At 34.0% G+C, this 21384-nt stretch overlaps 3 protein-coding genes and 1 non-coding gene across 5 annotated transcripts; 1 reads left to right on the top strand and 3 right to left on the bottom strand.

Moving 5' to 3' along the window:
• Positions 1-7389: 7389 nt before the first annotated feature.
• On the bottom strand, positions 7390-9249 carry LOC104792823 (uncharacterized). The gene is made up of 4 exons (XM_010519053.3): positions 8812-9249; positions 8200-8725; positions 8011-8112; positions 7390-7923 (listed from the first exon to the last, which is right to left on the bottom strand). The coding sequence occupies exons 1-4, from the start codon at positions 9088-9090 to the stop codon at positions 7814-7816; spliced, it is 1017 nt and encodes a 338-aa protein (XP_010517355.1). The 5' UTR covers positions 9091-9249; the 3' UTR covers positions 7390-7813.
• A 6088-nt stretch (positions 9250-15337) lies between these two features.
• Positions 15338-15409, top strand: TRNAD-GUC (transfer RNA aspartic acid (anticodon GUC)). The gene has a single exon. It is a non-coding gene; the product is annotated as a tRNA-Asp (tRNA).
• Positions 15410-15593: 184 nt separating this feature from the next.
• LOC104792822 (uncharacterized) lies at positions 15594-17292 on the bottom strand. 2 transcript variants are annotated; one of them, XR_769116.2, is made up of 6 exons: positions 16982-17292; positions 16820-16889; positions 16505-16644; positions 16230-16290; positions 16033-16103; positions 15594-15927 (listed from the first exon to the last, which is right to left on the bottom strand). XR_769116.2 is itself a non-coding variant. In XM_010519051.2 (6 exons), the coding sequence occupies exons 1-5, from the start codon at positions 17120-17122 to the stop codon at positions 16087-16089; spliced, it is 429 nt and encodes a 142-aa protein (XP_010517353.2). In that variant the 5' UTR covers positions 17123-17292; the 3' UTR covers positions 15594-15927; positions 16038-16086. The 2 variants fall into 2 exon arrangements, 1 of the variants encoding a protein (XP_010517353.2); XM_010519051.2 differs by having other exon boundaries at positions 16038-16103.
• Positions 17293-19910: 2618 nt separating this feature from the next.
• Positions 19911-21031, bottom strand: LOC104792821 (uncharacterized). The gene is made up of 4 exons (XM_010519050.3): positions 20874-21031; positions 20684-20769; positions 20377-20468; positions 19911-20121 (listed from the first exon to the last, which is right to left on the bottom strand). The coding sequence occupies exons 1-4, from the start codon at positions 20976-20978 to the stop codon at positions 20021-20023; spliced, it is 384 nt and encodes a 127-aa protein (XP_010517352.1). The 5' UTR covers positions 20979-21031; the 3' UTR covers positions 19911-20020.
• Positions 21032-21384: the final 353 nt, after the last annotated feature.

Genomic DNA, 21384 nt, shown 5'->3' with positions numbered 1-21384 from the left:
ATTCCCCTCAACACTCAAACCATCCTTCATGTCAACATGTCAAGTGTAACCAAACTCACCTCTGACAACTACTTGATGTGGAGCATCCAGGTTCATGCCCTCCTTGATGGCTATGACCTTTCTGGTCATATCGATGGATCTCGACCACCACCCAATCCGACGGTCACCAACAATGGCGTCACAGCGGCAAATCCTGACCATGCGTCATGGAGGCGTCAAGACAGGCTGATATACAGCAGTCTTCTCGGCACTGTCTCTCTCACTATCCAACCTCTCCTCTCCAAAGCTCAAACTTCTGCAGAGATTTAGCGTCCCCTCGCAGACACCTTCGCTAAACCCAGCCGCAGTCATGTCCAACAGATCAAGACTCAACTCAAGTACTGGAAAAAAGGTACGAAGAGTATTGATGAGTACGTTAGAGGACTCACCACCAGATTTGATCAGTTAGCCTTGCTGGGCAAACCTCTTGACCATGATGACCAAATCGAGCATGTTCTTGGAGGTCTGCCTGAAGGTCGATCAAGTTAAAGGTCGTGACACCTCCCCTACTCTAACGACGCTTCATGAAAAGCTCCGAAGCAACGAAGCTAAACTCCTTGCAATCTCCGCTGCCCCAACAGAACTTCCCGCCTCTGCCAACTTTGCCACCAATCGCTCACGCTTCAATGGCAAGCAGAACCAACGTACGGGTCAGAGCTGGTCCAACAACCAGACTACGCAATACCAACGTGGAAACCGCAACGACAATCGCTTCCCCAAAGGCTACAAAGGTCGATGTCAGATATGCGGGATACATGGTCACAATGCAAAACGTTTTCCTCAATTCGCTACTTCTCAGCCAACACTGCTTCCCAACCCGATGCAACAACAATACTGCCCATGGCAACCTTCAGCCAACCTTGCGCTTGGCTACTCACACCCTGCTGATCCATGGGTCCTTGACAGTGGTGCCACGCACCATATGACCAGTGATCTCCAGAACTTAGCTCTTCACCAACCATACAATGGAGACAACTCTGTTGTTATTGGTGATGGTTCTGCCCTTAAGATCACTCATATTGGTTCAGTCCCTTTACCCTATCCCTCTGGTCAAATGCGATTAAATAATGTTCTTTGTGTTCCTCATCTGCATAAGAACCTAATATCTGTTTATCGCCTATGTAATAACAACAAAGTGACGATTGAATTTTCCCCTACCTCCTTTCAGGTGAAGGATCTGAAAACGCGGGCCCCGCTACTCCAAGGCAGGACTAACGGTGAGCTTTACGAATGGCCAGTCGCTTCCACACCATATGCCTCCTTCTTCACCACCACCTCCACAAAACCATCCTTAGCCGACTGGCACTATCGTTTAGGTCACCCCTCTTTCTCCATCCTTAATAAAGTTGTTTCTCGTTTTTCTTTACCATCCTCACAATCTACTACTTCACAAACATTGTGTACTGATTGTGCGATCAATAAAACTCATAAACTCCCATTTCTTCAATCCACCATTGTCTCTACTCACCCCCTTGAATACGTCTTTACTGATGTGTGGACATCACCTATCCTATCCAACGAAAACTACAAATACTACCTAGTCCTCATTGATCATTTTACCAGATACACCTGGTTGTACCCTCTCAAAACAAAATCCCAGGTTCGTGAAGTCTTCATTACCTTTAAGACCCTCGTAGAAAACAAGTTCAAAACCAGAATTGGAACTCTCTACTCGGACAATGGGGGCGAATTCATCGCTCTCAAATCATTCCTCGCATCATCTGGAATCTCTCACTACACCTCTCCACCTCACACTCCTGAACACAACGGCATCTCAGAACGCAAACACCGCTGCGGAACTACGGTGGATATGTACTCTCCTCACTGAGCTTGGCATCCACCTCCCCATGAAGCCGGTTGTCTAATGTGATAACGTCAGAGCAACGTTCCTCTGCGCTAACCCTGTCTTTCACTCCTGCATGAAACACATCGCTATAGACTATCATTTCATCAGAGGTCACATCCAACAAGGTCTACTTCGTGTTGTTCATGTACACACCAAGGATCAATTAGCTGATGCACTTACCAAACCGTTACCGAGAAACCAGTTCACTCATCTTCGAAACAAGATTAGAGTGGTTCCACACCCTCCATCTTGAGGGGGCGTGTAAAGGATCAGACAAGGCAACACCAATAACTCCTTGATACATCGTATCTCCTTACCAAATAACTCCTTGATACCGTATCTCTGTATATGGAACCTTCTGTAATTATTAAACCTAGAAGCTTCTCTACTTCTTGTATAAATCTGTATGTATGTCTTTGGTATTATTCAAGTCAATAAGACACATCTTCTACACTATTTCCCCTTGGGAACTATCGCATCGTACCAGATCCACCCAGAACTTTGATATCGTTCTATATATCCCACAAACTTAAGTGCTCAATCTATTTTTACCCGAATCCATAGTTCTATTACTATTTCTCCAATTTTTATGGTTTAAACGGTTTACTAACCAAACCTAATATAAACCGATGAAAAAACGGTATGAAACTAAATTTTTTAAACCAGACAAACATTAAAAACTCGACCCGACTTGTCCGTAAACAATCTGATCCAAAATCTTCTTCTTCACCCGGTTCTTCAAGCTAAAAAATTATTTTTGTGAATTTTGATTTCAAAATTAAGAAAGTTCATTGGAAATTCAATATTTTTTAATAACAACTGTTGTCACCGGTGACAGTGAGTTTATCGAAATCGAACATTGCGTCTCGACCGGACTGGATTCCTCATTCACCGGAATCTTCTTCTCACCACTCTCCTCTATCTCCCTTCCATCTCCGTCACTGAAACCGCTGAGGTCCGCCTTTAGAACGGTGTTGCCGCTGCTCTCTTCCCTCACATGTCCTACCTCTCACTCTCTTGAGTTCGGTTCAATTTGATATTGTGATTTTCCTGTATTGTCGATTGCACGATCCATGTCAATTTTGATTCGATGCCATATTAAAATATTGGCTCATTCTTCAAATTTATTTTAAAAACTAAATCCATAGCTTTTCGTTGGGCAAGAGAATCAGGATGAGAGGGAGGCTATGGGGACTCTAACTTTTAACTATTATTATGGAGATTATTATCTAGCATTTCAATTACAAAACAAAGTGGTGATATGAGTCCAGAAATAGTGATACGACAGATGAAGGAGAAGATTAAGGGTAGAGATATCGGTTAGTTTGTGATCTGGTTTAAATTAGGTTAGAATTCGGTTAGTAGGATTGTTAGTTGGTTAAGCAAAACTTTAACCAACAGTAAACCATATAATACCAGATAACGGGAAAATAGATGAGAACTATAATTTTGAGGGAGAAATAGTGATAGAACTATAGATTTGGTTAGAAATAGGTAAATCAATTAAATTTGTGGGATGTTCTGGATGGATATGGTACGATACAATAGTTTTGAGGGGGAAATAGAACGTGATTCCAAAAAATATATACATATGTTCCTATAATTAAGAAATTTTGGATTCTTTTAGAATATTTCTCTGTTTGTAATCATCGTTGTATTGTTGAAATTATCCGTTCAAAAGAAAAGGAAACATTATCCAATTTATTAGGAGATCTCGGAGATTACGAGATCGAGTTGAATGGAAAGTTAATATTTGTGTAATATTCTCCTATTGGTAAATAAGTAGATTTACTATTATTGAATATATACAAGTTATATCTCTTGTATAAATACAAGCGTAGAGGCTAATGAATAAAATGAGAGAAACTATTTTACTTCTAAAGTTTCCTCCAAATCTATCATGGTATCATAGTCTTGATCCTAATTCATATGGGTTATGATTGTCTTATTTTAGCATTCTAAAAACAAAAAAAACAAAAAAAACTCTATATTTTTCTATCGATTTCATCTTCTTTTCTTTGACTTTGTTTCCTTCAATCTATCTTTGTTGGAATATTCTTAATTTTCTATAGTTATTAGTTTGCTTTGTTTTGTTTGGATTTTTAATCTATATCTAACAAAAAAAAAAAAGAGTGAAAAAAAAAAGTCGTTGTTGATGTTGTCATTACTACAAAAGATGACATGAACAAACGATTTGATTTGACGATGATCACAACCACAATCCACGTGGTTGTGCTAGTCCAACGAGTCTTTATGTGGATTCATCTTTTACTACAAACAAGATGGAGCCACGAAGATAACTTTCAAAGTGATGAATCTGACGGATATGATGCTGATCCGAGGAGGACAAACCTGAATATGACCATGACCACTACACAAGTTTTTTCATAAACAAGAAGTTCGAAGAACGATTTAAACTTGTGATTTTGAAATCAATCGAGATACACATTCTCCACCGAATCCGTAACCTTATGGTGAGGTATAACGCCATTGATGACTCTATAGTGAATATGAAGACCGTGAAGATGATGTGATGATGCTCGTTCAATCTCATATATGTTATCACATATGAGCTTGCGGGAGGGTATTAGGAGATCTTGCAGATTACGAGATCGAGTTGAATGGAAAGTTAATATTTGTGTAATATTCTTCTATTGGTAAATAAGTAGATTTACTATTATAGAATATATATATAAATTATATCTTTTGTATAATTACAAGCTTAGAGACTAATAAATAAAATAAGAGAAACTATTTTACTTGTAAAGTTTCCTCCAAATCTATCCCAATTGCTTAGAAAGGAATCCAAATTCCCCGATGAAACAGATAACGAAGATTTTTGATTATATGGCTTTTGCTTTACTCACACTGCTACCATATTTATGGACGCCTTTGTCGTCCTCTGATCGACAGAAATTACATAATCTTTGAGATTATAATTATATTTTTTTCGAAACTTATCAACAAGACAACAATGATGACCTACCAAAAGATAATAATAAGCTTCCACCGTCACTAGACTCATAGGAGTGGCTATTTTCCCTACTATACTACAATATGGTTGTGTTTATTTTATAGGTTGTTTGGTCTCAGAAAAATGTTAACCCAAATTCTATAAGCTTTTTCTAATATCAAAATTTTACATAAAGACAAAATTACTCAGATATAATCATGTAATCAAAATTAATCAGATATAAAAGAATTTGGTACCACAAATCAATTAGAAACATGGGGAACTAAATATTTGTTTTGTCATTGAAGACATTAACAATGGTCAGTCAAACTATGTCCCAGAGAGAGATTAAAAAGCTTATCTAATCTTTTGTCTTAGCATAATTGTTAAGCGTATTTACCGTAACTTGTTGGTAACCTGGTAGTATGTTGCCTTCTTACTATTTTGACTCAAAATAGACGAAACTAATCCGAATCGATACCTTTAAATTGCTTCGCTTTGTTTAGTTTCAGATTCTAGACATGTGTGCCTCGATTTAATTTTTCAATTTGTGAAAAACTCAATATACAAATATGCGTCCAAAGTAATATTAATACTAAACTAAGTAACTAACACAACATCATTATATATATTTTAATAATTTCAATTTAGGTCAGTTTTTTTTTTTACTTTTTAGTGCAGCTTAGTTTTAACCTATCATCAGTTTCTACAGTAGTTTTCAATGATTTTGATTTACATAATTTGATTAGTGTCAAATATGCACTCCTAATTATGCATCCCCGATTTCGGTGAATAATCTATGCATTACCTGCGTGCTTACGATTGGTTTGAGAATGATTTTGCTTGAAAAGTTAAATATGATATACTTTGAACTGTTGAAATTAATTTTTTTTAACAAAATAGTATCCGATCGAATTTACATTACGGTTGATGCAAAAAGTATGTAACATCCATTTTTTTGGAAAGTAACAATATCGTCTATTCATGTATTTAACAATATATTAACATACGTATGCGTTACATTAAATACGAAATTTGACTGAGTCAAATGACAAAGCTGCATGGATTCACATATCCCAAACCAAAACACATGTTTTATACTCACTCTTTTTCTTTCCCGAATCAATCTTTTAAGAGGTTTGAAATTAAAAGTCCTAAATATGGGATGTAGCTAGCAAATAACAACGCATTATGGTTCAATGGTTGAATAAAAGTGTGATTCCTGTTTGGCTCTATCCGGATTGTGTGCAACAATCAACGCTATCATTATATATCACTTTTTTTTTAACGTTTGGCCGGTGTCATTCTTGAATGCTCTAATTAAACTGTCTAAAAATTTAGCACTAACTTATTTAAACACGGCAAATATGCATACGAATACGTTAAAAATAGCATTACTGATTGCTTTCAAAACTCATGCAATTGTAATACTCCAAGCTAATAATAGCCCACAAACATAAACTTTTGCAAAAATACTATTAGAAAAACTAACCCTTAGATTACTTTCAAGTTTCAACATTCTACTAAATAGTAGTAAATACTATAACCCTACTTTACTTTTTTGGGGGGGGGGGGGGGGGGTTTAGAAACTCAATACTAACCCTACTATACTTCTCTCTTTTAATTGTAACATCACTAACCCTACTATTTATATCCTGAAATTTTAAACCATAATATCTTGGAATGTCAAAGGCAAAACTAAATAGGACCCTACACAACCTCACACTACTCAACCACCAACACTGAAAAAAATTCGAAATTTGAAAATCAAATATATTACGGATACGTCTCTAGTCCAAAGCTTTGTTTTTGTTGACACACACACAACTACTGCAACGATTTTTTGATTCAAGTTCTGATTTAAAGTAATAGGAAGCAACTTATAACACAGCACATCCATATTAACTCTTGGAAGAAAGTAGTATGTAACAATAACATTTTTACTGTTAAGAAAAGAATGAAACTTGGTTTGTCAAAAAAAAAAAAAAAAAAAAAAGAATGAAACTTGTACTATAATAGTTGTAGCTAGGACCGACACAGTATATAAAGTTCAAACTAATAATATCAAAGAGTATAAAAAAAAGTAGAATTTTGTGGAAAATCCTACACCCCACCGATATGTACAGTAGACAATAATAGATCAGAAGAATTACAGAAGAGATGAAAAAAAACCAAAAGAAAAATAAAGGTGTTCCGTATTTCAAAGTCTGTGCATTGCCCACTGCTTCACGCCTACGCAACTTCTTTGGCTTCTCTTTTTTTATCAGATCTTCTTTTCTTTTTTCTTTTTTGCTTTTTCCATGTTTCCATGTCATCATACCACTTTTTTTTTTTTTTTTTTTTTTTTCATTTTTCAAAAGATCTACGTATCTACCCAATTTGATTTGATTTTTTTCCAGAGTTCGAAGTACAATAAACTAGTTAGTTCATTTAAAATGTAACCACTGTTCTGTTTTTCAAATTTTCAACGGGTACACGTTTGAAGCCTAACTTTGCTCAATCACAACTAAATACGTAAGTAAATCGGAAGTACTTTAGTACTACTAAGAAATGAGAGATAAAATAATTAATCAACAAACAAAATAATTCCGATGTTTTTATTACAACCCCAATAGATTTTTCCAAAAATAGCAGAACACACTACTTAAGTAACACAAATAACAAATCCCACCCAACAACATTTTTGAATTTCACTGTCGACTAAAAGTGAAAAAAAGTTACCCCACTCCACTCCACTCCCTTAAACCCTCCCAAGGTTAACAAAAAAATTACAGAGAGCTTTGTCTTCGTAACTAAAAATACATTATATTATAATGTAACACACTTGTAATAATACCCCCTAATTTTATTCTTCATCATCATCATATCCCTTATTACTACTAATCATAACATTATAACCTACACCCAAACCACTTCTAAACTAAGTACTCCTTTCAGACCAAAACAATCCCAGTTTAAACCCAATCATCAGTAATTCAGTACATCCAATCCTGTGGAAGACGTATTTCTTGGTTCAGACAACCACCACTAACTCCTCTGAAACTTCCCTGACGTGCAAATAGTGCACTTCTCGCCAACATGCACTCTGTACAAATCATAAATACAGTCATAGTTAGTTTAATAGCTCTGTTTACTTTGCTTCATCCAAAAGGTTAATTGAGGGTATAATTACCGTAATCGATCTGGCTACGTCTTGACCCAACAACATTGTTGAACTCATCAAAGTTGAGAATGTGCTGATTGACTTTTGATTGCAACACAGCTGGAGAGTTCACTGGTACAGAGACGAAAAAACAAAAATATTAAACTCTCTCTGACACATCAAGACTTACTACAAAAGAGAATCTTTAAGACAACATACCTGGTTTTTTCTGAGAATTGGAAGGAGTGGTTGTTGTTGGGTATTGCCGGGGAAGGAAAACTCCGGCACCGGCAGAAGGACGCTTCAGGGGAGCTACAGCGTGTTGCGGTGGCAACCAAGTAGGGTTAGACAAAGCAATGATGCTCTGTCTTGAGTATCTCGGGTTCTCGAACAGGACATCTTCTTGATCTACTCTCTTCGAGATTCTTGACTGAGAACAGAGCCACAAGTGGTCAACGAGGCGCTGGTGCTGGAGCTCAGCAAGAATCGCAGCGTTTTGACGGCGGAGTAGAGACTCAGGGGATTGAAGAGGAAGATGATGAGGCTCATTATTATAGCTTCCGAGTTTGAGTCTAGCAACTTCTCCAGCAGCTGCAGAGATCACATCCCAGGCATTGTGTCTACGTGATGATGACGTAGGAACCGGAGGGGATGGAAGGATAGGACTTCTGCTTCCAGAGTTTGAAAAGCTTCCGAGTCCACTCAGTGTTGACTGAGGCGAAGTAGCTGCGGCTTGACGTTTCTCCTGCAGAGTATAGCAGAATCAATAAGCATGAGTTGTGTAGACTTATAGAAGAGAAAGAAGAGAGATCTTTGTGTTTTGTTTCTTACCTGAGTCTTGAAGAGAGGGGGAGGAGTAAGACGGTGAGTAGAAGGAGCGAGTCGGCGAGTTAAACCAGCGAGGAAGTCTTCCTCGTCGTCACTGCTCTCGTCTTCCGTCTCAGTAGAGTCACCGGGAGAAGTGAAACCAGGGGAGAAGGAAGGAGAGTCGAACTCGTAAGGGAACTCGCTAGGGAAACCGAGTCGAGTAGGGGTTAACTCGGGAGCAGGAGCTTTCTCCATGATAGGAAGGTTGACGGAGAGATACGGAGAAGGGAGAGGACGAGACATAGAAGAAGATGAAGCAGAAGAGAGAGAGGGTAGGTTGAGGTGTGAAGTAGTAAATGGATATAAGTGAGGAGGAAGATGGAGAATGTTGAAGACATGGTTGCTTTTATTAAGGTTTCTATGAGACAGCTCAAAAGCACTTTAATTTTCTCACTTCTGCCTTTTTTTTTTTAATTTTTTCTTCTAAATATAAATATTATCCGTAATTAATGCGTGATGGACGAAAATCAAAAATCTATTTTCTTTTGGTCTTTCTTTTTAACTATTTTGCCTTGGAAACCAAAAGAAACAATACTGTGTAGTGTGTACTTGTATTTTTTTTTTTTTAAATACTACTCCGTATTAGTAGTACATTTGTTATAAAAAAAAACAATATACTTGGATGTATGTACTATCATTTGGATTCCAAAATTTGAGGTTATTAATAAATAGTTTAAATTTGCAAAAAAAAAAAAAAAATTGAGACTGTTGCAAATATCTCATCGTGTTGTCTCTTTGGTTCTAATAATATTATTTATTATTAATCATATAAGATAGTAATGAGGAAATGTGAAAGGGCATGAGAAAATACAGGTGGAACCCACTTGATCCCAAAATCAACAAGTTGTCATTTTTACAGCTCCAATGTCTCCTCCTCTAGTAATGTTTATTAATTAATAAAAACACTAAAACAAAATCTCAGTCTTTAAGACGACTAGACTAAAAATATTACTACTAGTGTGGGCAAAAATGAAAAAAAGCAACTAAAGAACACTTGATAATCACGCCTTCCTCTCATCTTTTTGCCTCTCATGCAAATCCTTCTCATCATTCTAATCATCTCCTTTCCCACATTAATACTGCTAATTATAATCACGCTCCTTTTTATTAGTAGTACTAGTAGTAATCTATGAGACGGGAATTTACACAGCTAATTATAACCAACTAAAAAAAGATGAAGAAGGGTCACAAACTAGGTTCAAAGGTTTAAACCCAAAAGAGGACATGACTGTTCGGTTTTTTCTGGTAACCATTTGAAAGACCCCTATTTTGTTACTTTACTAGTAGGGTTTTTTATTTTATTTTTATTTACAAAAAAAAAAAAGAGGATGATGGCTCATAGAGATCTCGTGACTACTCAGGGAAAAAAATTGAATAAAAAAGACTGAGGTGGGCAATTCAGAACGATTCTGCAGTCATGTCATCATCCGTCCCTCTCTCCGTCTCTGACGTAACGGATTTTTAACAGTCCGTCTCTCTTCCGTCAGAGTTCATTCGTCCAAAATAAACGAGCCGTGCTAACAGACGTTAACGTCGGATACTAAACCGGTTTATAAACTCAATTGCATCTGGATATCATATTATACATTATAATTTTCCCGCCATGGGATAATTTTAGGGCTAAAAAAAAAGGAAGTGAAAAAATAGAGATGGTGGGGGCAGATGTGCTTACCTGCTGAAAAGGACAGCACCATTAAGTCAAAAGTGACAAGTAGCGGGAACAGATCTTCTCTTCCTCCTCTTTAAAGAATATCGAACCAGAGAAGAAAACATTACCAATACACTACTACTATTCTTTTTATATTTTTAAAACATATCAACTCTTTTAATAATGTGTAATGTCTCTAGTTACTCCAAAAAATGTGCCCCAACACTAGTTGGCTTCTCTTGTCTCCGGAGTCTACTCTCATATTGTCGATTAAAAGCTTTAGTATATTTATCCAGATATTAAGAGCAACCCCCCCCCCCCCCCCCCCCCCCCCAACATTATTTAACTTGGTTTAATGCTTTATAAGCTGGTCTTTCTGATGACAACGACGACGACAAGAAAAAAAAAAAAAAAGATGATTGTGAGGTGGAATCCAGTTTTTTTCCCGTAATTTACGATGGGAATTATCAGACTTGGTATATATATATAAACAACCAATCATGGGTAATGACTAAATAAGAGAGTTTTAAGTTTTAACAAACAAAAAAAGTGTTATAATACAACTACTAAAGAAGAAGTTGGATCGAAATAATAATAAGTAATGGGCAAAATATATATATGCACGCGCTTAGGAAGAGAGAGTGAGAGAGGAAGAGCAAGAGAAGGGTGGGGTTTGTGTGTCTGCCAGCAAATGCTTTTACAGAAGAAGCCTCTCTTTCTCTCTGCCTTCATTCCCATCTAAAACTAAAAACATTTTACAAACCAAACATTTATTTTATTTTATTTTCCTCTTGTAAAACTAATAACGAATGGCTGGGGGGTAATTACCCTTATCCCAGAATATTTTTTAATTGAGTGATATGTAGTGGGATGAGATAAACCCAAAAAGAAAAGAAAAAAATAAAAGAGATATAAGTGGAGTGGACTACTAACAAGAGAAGAAAAAAAACAACAAAATCTGCAAATGTCATTTCGAATTTCCCGCCGAAAGCTCTTTGGGTTGGATAAATAGTGACAGGAAGATATCAACCGTCTATTTCAATTTCAAAATGTGAAGTCTTCCCTCATATTATTATAATGTATGTAATAAGCCTACTGATACTATGAAGTGATTTTTATTTTGTATTTCTATGAAGGAGTACACATGATCAATTGAACTGTATTTACTATTTACAGAAATTGTAGTATAAGATTAGTATTAATTCGTATGAAGTGATTTTATTTGTAACCAAACAAAATTCTCATGATCATAGTAGATATTGAATTAATTTGTTTACTTTTTATTTTTAGTAATTCTATTCTAAATCCACTATTTTCATTAAAAGTTAGTTGATTCGCTAACCATCAAAATTTAACCGGTTTAATCCGGTAATCTAGAGCTTTAGAGACAATCCAACTCATCTTCCTCCCACTCACACTCAGATTCAAAACAAATGGTTAGATTACAAGTCAGCAGAAATATTTTGAACGAGAGACTGATTAATTATATTGTATTAGGATAGTTGCATAGGATGGAGAATCTTAACTGGCCAATTTTAATCATATGCTTCGTCCTCTTTTACGTGGATTTTAGCTGTTCCAACGTTCATCTACTTATCGATCTCGTGAACCTCAAGTTATCAACTTCTTTCCACACTGCTTTTTTTAAAAAAATATGTTTTTAATTGTTTTTTTTTCTTTCTACGATATGAGACATTCGGCTATATATATATGCAAATATGATATCAATAGATTTTTGTTTACTTAAAATGAAAAGAATAATCACTAATGAATAATATCAATATACACACTTGTGTCTGTCTACTTGCTTTCTATTAAAAAGTAGGAAAAGCTAAATGAAATATGATATCAGCAGTCGGCTTTGGCATGATCCTAAAATTCTCAAAAGAATTAAGTGAATCTACGATCCAGTTTCCACTAGATCTAATGACGACCAACGAACTAAAAGCAACTTTAATCTTTTCCAATAATACAACAAATTACAAAAAATATAAATGATCACCATATTGTAGAGTTGAGATATCATCACAAAACTATAGGTCTAGATTTATTTCCGCAAAACATGTCCTCCAATCCTCATTTTGATTTACAATACAACAATCAATGAAGTAAATAAAATAACAAAAGGATAAAACATGGCATGGATTCTTTGAGTTTAGAAACTCTCAAAGCAAAGAGGATGGCCCAAAAAATATCTCCCGCCACATGTAAAAGGAATGATTCTTTCTCGTTCACTCGGTTTTGCAATGCTATAGCACGTGCGACGCCAACTGTTTATCGCAAAGCATGTATGGGCTGTACACCGTTACACACGAGTGCGGCACGTGAGACATAGACATTTTTTTGTGCTTAGCATAGCAATAGCACTATAAGTGAACCGTCAATGGTCAAAGCCTCGGAAACATGAATCTTGTTCGGAAGAGTCTCTTTGTTTTCATTTAGTTTTCTTGTGTTTGCATGTTTGGCATTATGGTTCGTAATGATTTAATTTTTTTATCTACACTTGAATCTCCAGAAACATAATTTTTTAACAACTTAGTATAGTGGGATCCAATAGGAGCAAATCCATGTATTTTCGATACACTACAAGAAAGTAACGTTATTGAGAGTATTTTTGAGACAAAAAAATTTCGTCACAAATTTGTGACACTTTAATTACGATATAATGACTAAATTTATTTGTCACAAATTCATAGTATTTTCGTCACTATAATATGACGAAAAAATTTAGTAACAAAAGTTTGTCATAATTAGTGACGAATATGTTACGATAATATTAATCGTCACTCTTATGACTATATTATGACTAATATGTTGTTGCAAAATAGTTATGAACTTCTAACAGATATGCAAGTCACAGATTATGACATTGAAATCAGTAAACATTAGTCATAAAATAGTATAAATTGTTATGTCATTTATACAAAGCGCATTAAGCCAAGTCTCTAACCCTAATTTAACAAGACTTATTTAAGAGATGATTAGGGTTTTATTCTTTATAATTTTGTGCCTCCTAAACCTAGAGAGAGAAAGTAAACCATTTGAGAGAAAGAGAACAATGAGGCACAATTGAGATTAAGGACAGATCTTACATGTCCTAGGAGATAGTGGAAAAGCAGGGGTAAACGGACTCTTTTATAGATGAATTTTGGTGAGCAATTTTCCAACCCGTAGATGTAAGTTTTTCCCAAAGGATTTTGTAATCCTTTTTGTAGATTAAAAGTTATACATGTTTTTTCAAACCTATTCTGCACAAATCCACAAATTAACATCAGTCATCTTGTGAAATTGTTTACCACTGCTACAAATTGAACCACAAGCTGATCTACCCGCCGTTGGAAAGATCTGAGTCTTACCTTTCCAGAGAGCCTGAGATCGTTTCCATAGGAGTTATAATATGAAAGTTATGGTCGAATATGTTCATCTGGTCGAATTTGTGATTTATTTTCATTGTAAGAATAAAGATAGCTTATAATGTATATATAATGTCTATGATTATAAAAAAATTGTATGATTATAAATTTTAAAATTATTTTTTTAGTCATAATTTTTATCATATGCAATGAATTTTTTAGTAATAACTTGTGACCATTTGAAACTAACTTCTAATGACAAGATTGGACATTATGATAGTCACAAAATATCATGATTTTTGAGTGTTTATTAAATTTTTGCGACATATATTTAGTTATCATTTGTGACCATTTGAGACTATAGTTTCGTAATAATAAGATACATAATTAAAACGTTATTTTAAACACAAATTGTGACGATTTAAAGACGTTTTGTTAGTCTGTAATTGAGACAGTTTTGTTACTTCTCGTGTTGTAATTATTGATGACAAAATGGTTACTAATATATTCGTTGCAACTCTTGTGACGTTTTTGTTACAAATAAAAATTTGTGACCATCGTATTGCAACCATTCAAAAAACATCACAAATTCGTAACAATGTTTATATTGTGATTAAATACTTTTTATTGTGACTAAATATTTCGTTTTAATAAAATTATTTTCTTGTAGTAATACATTCTAGCTTTCATATGCACAACTTGATAGAACAGGATCCCACATAACTACATGTAAAATGTTTTTATCAAATAAAACTAAATTTTCATTAGTTAATTAGGAAGGTAATAAAATAAAATAAAGTAAAGTAGTTAAATAACAATGATGTGACAGTCACATAGTAAAGGTGACATGTACATAAACAACAATTTTAAAACTTGGTTTGTATAACAATTGTCCAAATAATCTTATGCTATTTCAGTCGCATTGTCAATGATTTTGATAAATATAGCATAAGATTATTTGTACCGAATATATGAGATAAACGTACGTTTTTATGTTTGAACTTTTGATTACCTCATATGGCCTAAAAAAACTTTCCAAAATCAGTAAGTTGAACTACTAAAATCAGAACATCGTTTCCCTTGCCCTCTCTTCCTCACCCTTGTTTCCACATGTTGATAACGTCAGATGTAGCATAACAGTTTGTCTTAGGCCCTACCAGTTTCTTTACAGATCATACATCATCTTAAATGAGTCTATATTTTATCGTATCAACGGTTTTTAAAAAGTATACAAACAAAAACTTATAAGACAATGGAAATGAGTTCTTTGTAATATTATTGTTTAGAACTCTATTTTATTTACTAAATAAATGTTAGGCTAACGATTCAAACATTTAGATTTGATTAATTTTCTAATTTTTCACTCTTAAGACTTTCCAATATCAATGTGTCCTTTTGTTCTCTTAGTTACATTATCAGTTTGTCAAGAAAAAAAAAAGTTACATCATCTATTAAGACATTAACTATTTTATTGAGTCCAGGTAACAAAGTCGTTGTAGTATAGTGGTAAGTATTCCCGCCTGTCACGCGGGTGACCCGGGTTCGATCCCCGGCAACGGCGTTTTTTTTTTTTAATTTTCTCCTTCTTCCTTTTTAATTTGAGGCCCAACATGGACTATTGGGCTGTCTCTTAGGCTGTCATTGTAAACGTTTTGTCGTCATTGTCCTTCGCTTCGCTTAGCAATGTTTGATTTCGCACTATTGGACTTTGATTACGTATATGAATATGATATAAAATAGTTACATACGAAACAGCATGATATTGGATTACATTTCAATTTTTTTAATACAAAGACTTTTAGACAGACGTCGACTTCATTACAAAGAGACTTGCCTAAACTTGTTGCCTTTGTCGAAACATAAAGAACCAGCATGTCAAAGCCCTTTTATATTGACATTGATTTCCTCTTAATCTTTTATACATTAAGATATACACTCTTTTTTTTTCTTTGTTACTTTCTCTTTCTTATGATGTATTTTTTAAGACATGTATATATACTTTTACAAGTTTTTTAGTTAACATTTGTAGATATAATAGATTTGGATACGTCAACTTCCATATTCACTTAATTAAGGTCCCTGCGAGTGAACGGTATCAAAGAGATATTAGTAATTAATTGGAAAACCTGTGAGGCATGCATGCGCATGTATCTATGATGCATGTTTATATATGCTTATGTGTACCTTACCACTTACGCCGTTATCGATCGTGCTTTATGATCAGCTAGGGTTTGCTAATTAGTAATAAAGCGATCCTGCATATTTTGATTTAAAATATAGTATATAGAAATGATCAATCATGTAATATTAGTATATCAAAAAAAAAAAAAAAAGAATGAGAGACTGCATTTATATAATAGAAAAAATGTTTGTTGTTTTACCATCCCACCAGTTTCCTCTTGGAGCACTTTCAGAATCGCCTTCCTCTCCATCTTTCTTATACTGTATAATTCAGAATTAGCTAGATTATTAGAGTTAATACAATGGGGCATTTGCAAAAGTAGATGTAGAGTTAGATATAGTATATCCACTCCCGTTTTTGAAAACGCATTTTTCTTGTATTATGTGAATTCTCTGCTTGGAAACCTAATCCGAGTTCTAGTGTTTTTGTCGATATGCAACAAAAATATTGTGGTAATGAAAGTGGGGGACTTACAGCATCAGGGTTGGTAGTTGAATAGGAATAGTTATCTTGGCCTCCATAGTATATGGATGAGCTCAAGTTGCATGGTGGTTGTGTTTCTTCATTTTGGTAACTCTTTCTCTCCTTATTTTTGCTCCTTTCTCCTCTCTCATCTGTACCCCATTATCCACATTTCTCACTTTTAATAACTAAGCGTTGTGTGAAGTACGTAGTACTTCATTCTTAGTTTTAGGTGTAGTAGATTAATTTTATTTTATTTTGCTATAAAAGATTAATTTTACTGAAAAGGACTAACACGTCCAAAACTCTTAACTAGAGTAAACTCACTTGGAATCCCCAAATTTGTAGGTTGATATTTGGCAGCTCCATTTCGACTTGCCAAGTTTGCTTGCGTCTCCTTGAGTTGAGAACAAAGTAAAATTCTGTGAGAACGATGTATATATTTTATAGAATGATGATGACGTTGATGATGATGATACTGATTCATACCGTTGAGGTTGGTGGGAAAATAGAATTGAACAATTCTGTTGTTGATGATGAAGAAGACAAAGGAGAGACTCTTGGACCGAAAAGATGATCCAAAGATGAAGAAGATGAAGAGGAACCAGATACTGACTTTTTCTTGTCCATCACCGCAAGATCTTTTTAACTTTATGTTTTTGTTTGTGTGTGTGCGTATACAGTATACTAATGTGTTTATATGTTAAAGGATTAGTTCTTTGTAGCTAACTGATATGTTCAAATGATAAAGGAAAGAAACGAGAAGTTACCTTGAGAAGTTGTTTGTGTTGGGAAGGTATGGGACTTACTCACTCTCCTATGAGCTTATTTATAGACACTGTTAACCACTTGTACACCTTGACTGTATTTTAAGGAATATTAAGAAACCATTATTCTAATTTCGTTTTGGTAATTCCGTGCTATAAAAGATATTCCATTTCTGGAAGCATTTTATGATTGACATTAAAATTGGTTGATTATCAACCAATTAATCGCCAATCAAGACACTTGCTGAGTGGCTGTATACACATAAAGTTAAAATTCGCAAATAAAACTTGCTAATTATGTTAAGGGGTAGACACCAATATTGATGGTTTTACAAATGATCTATTTTTAGTGTACGAATAGCTTTTAAATCGCCATTTGAATATTATTAAGGCTTATTTATTCATTTTGTAATCTTAAACACAATTAACGTGTCCTTTAATCAAAATCATTCTGAACTCTCAAATGCAATATACAACAACAAATTTATTGGGTGTGATAATCAAATTGAGGCTTTGGGTCGACTAGGAAAACTCCTATGGTTTTTTTTAGTACTTACATTTTGCATTTGCACTTATGAAAACTCAATTTTAAGTGTTTTTATCAAAGATCTTTTGGAATTTACAAACGCACATTGAATTGTTTTTATATTGAAGGGATTATGAAAGTAAACTTTTAATCTAAAAAATATATAAATTAGAAATGCATTTCGCACTACCGGTTATATATAGTTCTCAGATGATGATGTTTAATTGAAAAAAGGAATACAAACTAGAAGCTGGCTTAAGGCGAACGAAAAGTGAGTTCTTCTACATATACTCGTCATAAAGCCTAAGTCGTACTAGCATTTAACACTACGAGAAAAAAACCCAATAATTAGGCCAAACGAAGAATAAACATTTTGTGAATCTATTGAACGGAAGTTAACCGATAGAACATAATGTCAATACGTGTGATGGGTATTTGTCCTAATATTCTTTTTTTTTTTTTTATCGATTATTTGTTTGACTAAGCCTTTTAAAACAATCTCTGCAAATATACAGCGCATGTATGGTCCGTTGTACCAGTCACTTAGAATTATCAGTACAATGTAAATTAAATCAAAGTATAAACCATTGGTATACGCTACTCTTACGCAAGGAATAATTCGACTGCAAAAATAAAAAGGAAAAATGTAAAAAAGAAAGATTGAATGGGATGATACGTGTCCTTCATGGGGCTTGAGGAGCTTATGACATGTTCACCATCATCATCACGTATCATCCATTTGTAACTTTCTCAACTAATAGACACCATTGACATCAAGAATGTCAAAAAGACATAGAGATAGAGATAGGGATTAAAGATGAGAGAGCGGCAGCCTTTTGAAAAGAGGATTAGATCCATTATCAGTCAATGAGAGCCATAGCTTGAGGGTTAAAGAAGCTCTTAGCTACAAATGCTCTCTGCTCCCCAACCTTGGATCATATATATATACCGTTTGGATATTTTATTATGCTTTGTGTGCTTAGTTGACATTGCTTATCTTTTTCACATGGGTTAGGATGTTTAGATACATTGCACAGAGTAATCGCCGTAATAAGTAGGATTCGGACATGTGTATCTTTTGCGCATATATTATTTTGGCTGGTTGATAGAGAATGTATAGTAAGTTACGTTGTTTATAAATTTGATATCTATTTAGAAGTTTTTTTAGGTTGCATGAATTATTTGTCTTGCCTAGTTTATCTGCATTTTCATATTTTGTTGGTACACAACCTTTTTTTTTTTTTTTTTTGATAAAAAAGGGTATACAAACTTGTGAACGAGCTAACTCATAGATGATCCCGATTTCTCCATGAATAAAGAACACATTCAAAACACACACATATATATATATATATATATATCTTGATCTTTATGTGTTAATAAATCAAGCCTACTACTTGCTTTCAAAGCATGATGCCATAATAGCATGCTGTGTAAAAAAAATTACAATCACAGCTTTCTCATCCATTTTATCCGTTAAATTATTTTAGTCGAATTGATGTAATAAAGAAGAAATATAATATGCGGAATAAATGTGTATATCGAAATATACAGAAATTTAAAAAAACACAAAATTACGAGATAACAATACCTAAACAGTATAAAACAAAAAAGAGATGACAAAACTTTAGTGTTCCTTGTGTTTCCCTAAAGCTCAACAAGAAGCACTTGCTCCTTTCTTCTTATCCAGAAAAGGAATCCTATACGTGTATTGAAATTCAAACATTTGACAACGTTGCATTTGTAAAATGTAGTTCATTTTCTAGTTGATTATATGGATAGAATAATAGGGTTGGGACTTGGGACAGCTCTAATTAAGTAAAAATGTTTGAGCCTAAATAATTCACAGCTCTAATTGAGTAAAAAATTTTGAGCCTAAATAATTCACAGCTCTAATTAAGTAAATTCTGTAAAAATATATACATATATTTTTTCTTCATTTTCTTGGGTAAAAGGAAATGAAATTGAAGAACATCTATGTTTATGTGTTCATTAACCAATTTTTATTTATTTTATATTTTTAACGAAATCATCTTAACTTTTTTGGGCTGGGCTATCAATTATGTCAACGTTTTAAATATAATAAGCTTCAGAACTGTTTGGAGTTAGGCTTGAGGATCAAACATTTATTTCATATCAAATCATATTTTGTTTTTAGTTCTTTCCAAGATTTCAAGTGAACCTTACAAGTGTAATTTACCGAACCAAAAGAAGAACGCTTACAATTTTAACTAACTAGTTATTAATATCATTCGGCAACAACCTATGACGGCTAGAGGGTTCGACGTCTATGGAGTATATAATTTCTTCGTCTACACCATAAATCCCTTTCTCACCTGCACACATTTATATAGGACAAATAGAAAACATTTAGAACTTACAATTATAATTTTGGTTGTTCACTTTTACAATTTGTTAGTACGTCATAATTTTGGTTGGCTCTGTAATCAGAGATTCATGGTCACAAACAGCAGTACTAGCAGAACAAGTGTTCAACCAATTGATAATCAAAACTGGGTTTTAATGCGTTTTTTTTTTTTTTTGGCATTAAGTAAATGTATATCTTTCGTTTCTTTGTTGAACAAACGTACCGTTTAATTTCTCAGCCTCTTCATGGGTTAGTTCTGCTGCAAACCCACTAATGACTTCCTTGTAGCAATATACAAAAGCATCTTCTGGTGACCTGATGAACAAAAAAAAAAGTCAAAACCAAACATTTTGAATGTTGTTTGACTATTTTTGATTTTTTCTACAGTCTCCATCTTCATACTTATATCACAGCCTTATTTCCCCTATCACATTTTATTATTTGTTTGGATTATGTTTTTGCTAATAAATCTTCAAATAATTTTTCTTTTTCGTTTTCTATTAATCTACTCATCAGAAATTTCTAATTACCTTCCGTGAACCACCTTCTTGAGAAGTTGTTGGTATTGCTTACAGTCACCATGATACGATCCAAAATCAACATGGACAACATAAATCTGTGTATTACATTAGGTAAAATATTTATGCTTTGCCTTTGAGGAACATTAGATTATATTTAAAGAGGAAAAATCATATGGATAATTAAAAATAAAAGAAGTACCTTCATTAGCGTATTGTGGGGAGATGGCCCCAATGTTCTACCCGCACATACGACGGAAAATGTAATTGCGAAGAAAATCAACAATATTTGGGATATCATTTTCATAAATAGCTATGAAATATATTGAGAGATATAATAAACAGACTTGAAATTTGAATGGAATAAACTGTACTGTAATTATAATTATAAATAGTGGTGAGCAACGAAAAACGTTAGGCCAAAAGTGCGTAGGTATAAGTTTTGTGACATATTGTGGTTAGCGTTTATAACGGCATTTGTATTTATTAGACTCCCTTCTGAGCGTGCGTTGTTATCACTTTTAAACTTCTTTATCTTCAATTATGAATTATAAAAAAATACTACTAAAGTAGTAAACTAATAACTTCCTAAATCACCATAATTAGGCTGGAAAAGTTAAACAGATGCATGCAAGAATATATATCTCATGATCTGTTTCTATATAAATCTACATTAACAACATGTTGCCTTAGGCTTAGAATTATTATTACTT

This window comes from Camelina sativa, chromosome 6 (genome assembly GCF_030686135.1).
Source record: "Camelina sativa cultivar CO46 ecotype springtype chromosome 6, ASM3068613v1".
NCBI lineage: Eukaryota > Viridiplantae > Streptophyta > Magnoliopsida > Brassicales > Brassicaceae > Camelina > Camelina sativa.
This window is presented reverse-complemented; position numbering and strand designations above follow the sequence as displayed.

Excerpts from the sequence above, each read along its gene's own strand:
- LOC104792823 (XM_010519053.3), bottom strand. The coding sequence starts at position 9,090 with ATGTCTCGTCCTCTCCCTTCTCCGTATCTCTCCGTCAACCTTCCTATC. Across the intron at positions 8,726-8,811 it reads CCCCTCTCTTCAAGACTCAG|GAGAAACGTCAAGCCGCAGC; the intron begins GTAAGAAACAAA and ends TATACTCTGCAG. Across the intron at positions 7,924-8,010 it reads ACGTAGCCAGATCGATTACG|AGTGCATGTTGGCGAGAAGT; the intron begins GTAATTATACCC and ends TGATTTGTACAG.
- LOC104792822 (XM_010519051.2), bottom strand. The coding sequence starts at position 17,122 with ATGGACAAGAAAAAGTCAGTATCTGGTTCCTCTTCATCTTCTTCATCT. Across the intron at positions 16,645-16,819 it reads TACAAATTTGGGGATTCCAA|ATGAGAGAGGAGAAAGGAGC; the intron begins GTGAGTTTACTC and ends AATGGGGTACAG. Across the intron at positions 16,291-16,504 it reads CAACTACCAACCCTGATGCT|TATAAGAAAGATGGAGAGGA; the intron begins GTAAGTCCCCCA and ends TGAATTATACAG.
- LOC104792821 (XM_010519050.3), bottom strand. The coding sequence starts at position 20,978 with ATGAAAATGATATCCCAAATATTGTTGATTTTCTTCGCAATTACATTT. Across the intron at positions 20,469-20,683 it reads AAGAAGGTGGTTCACGGAAG|GTCACCAGAAGATGCTTTTG; the intron begins GTAATTAGAAAT and ends TTTGTTCATCAG. Across the intron at positions 20,122-20,376 it reads AGAGGCTGAGAAATTAAACG|GTGAGAAAGGGATTTATGGT; the intron begins GTACGTTTGTTC and ends AAATGTGTGCAG.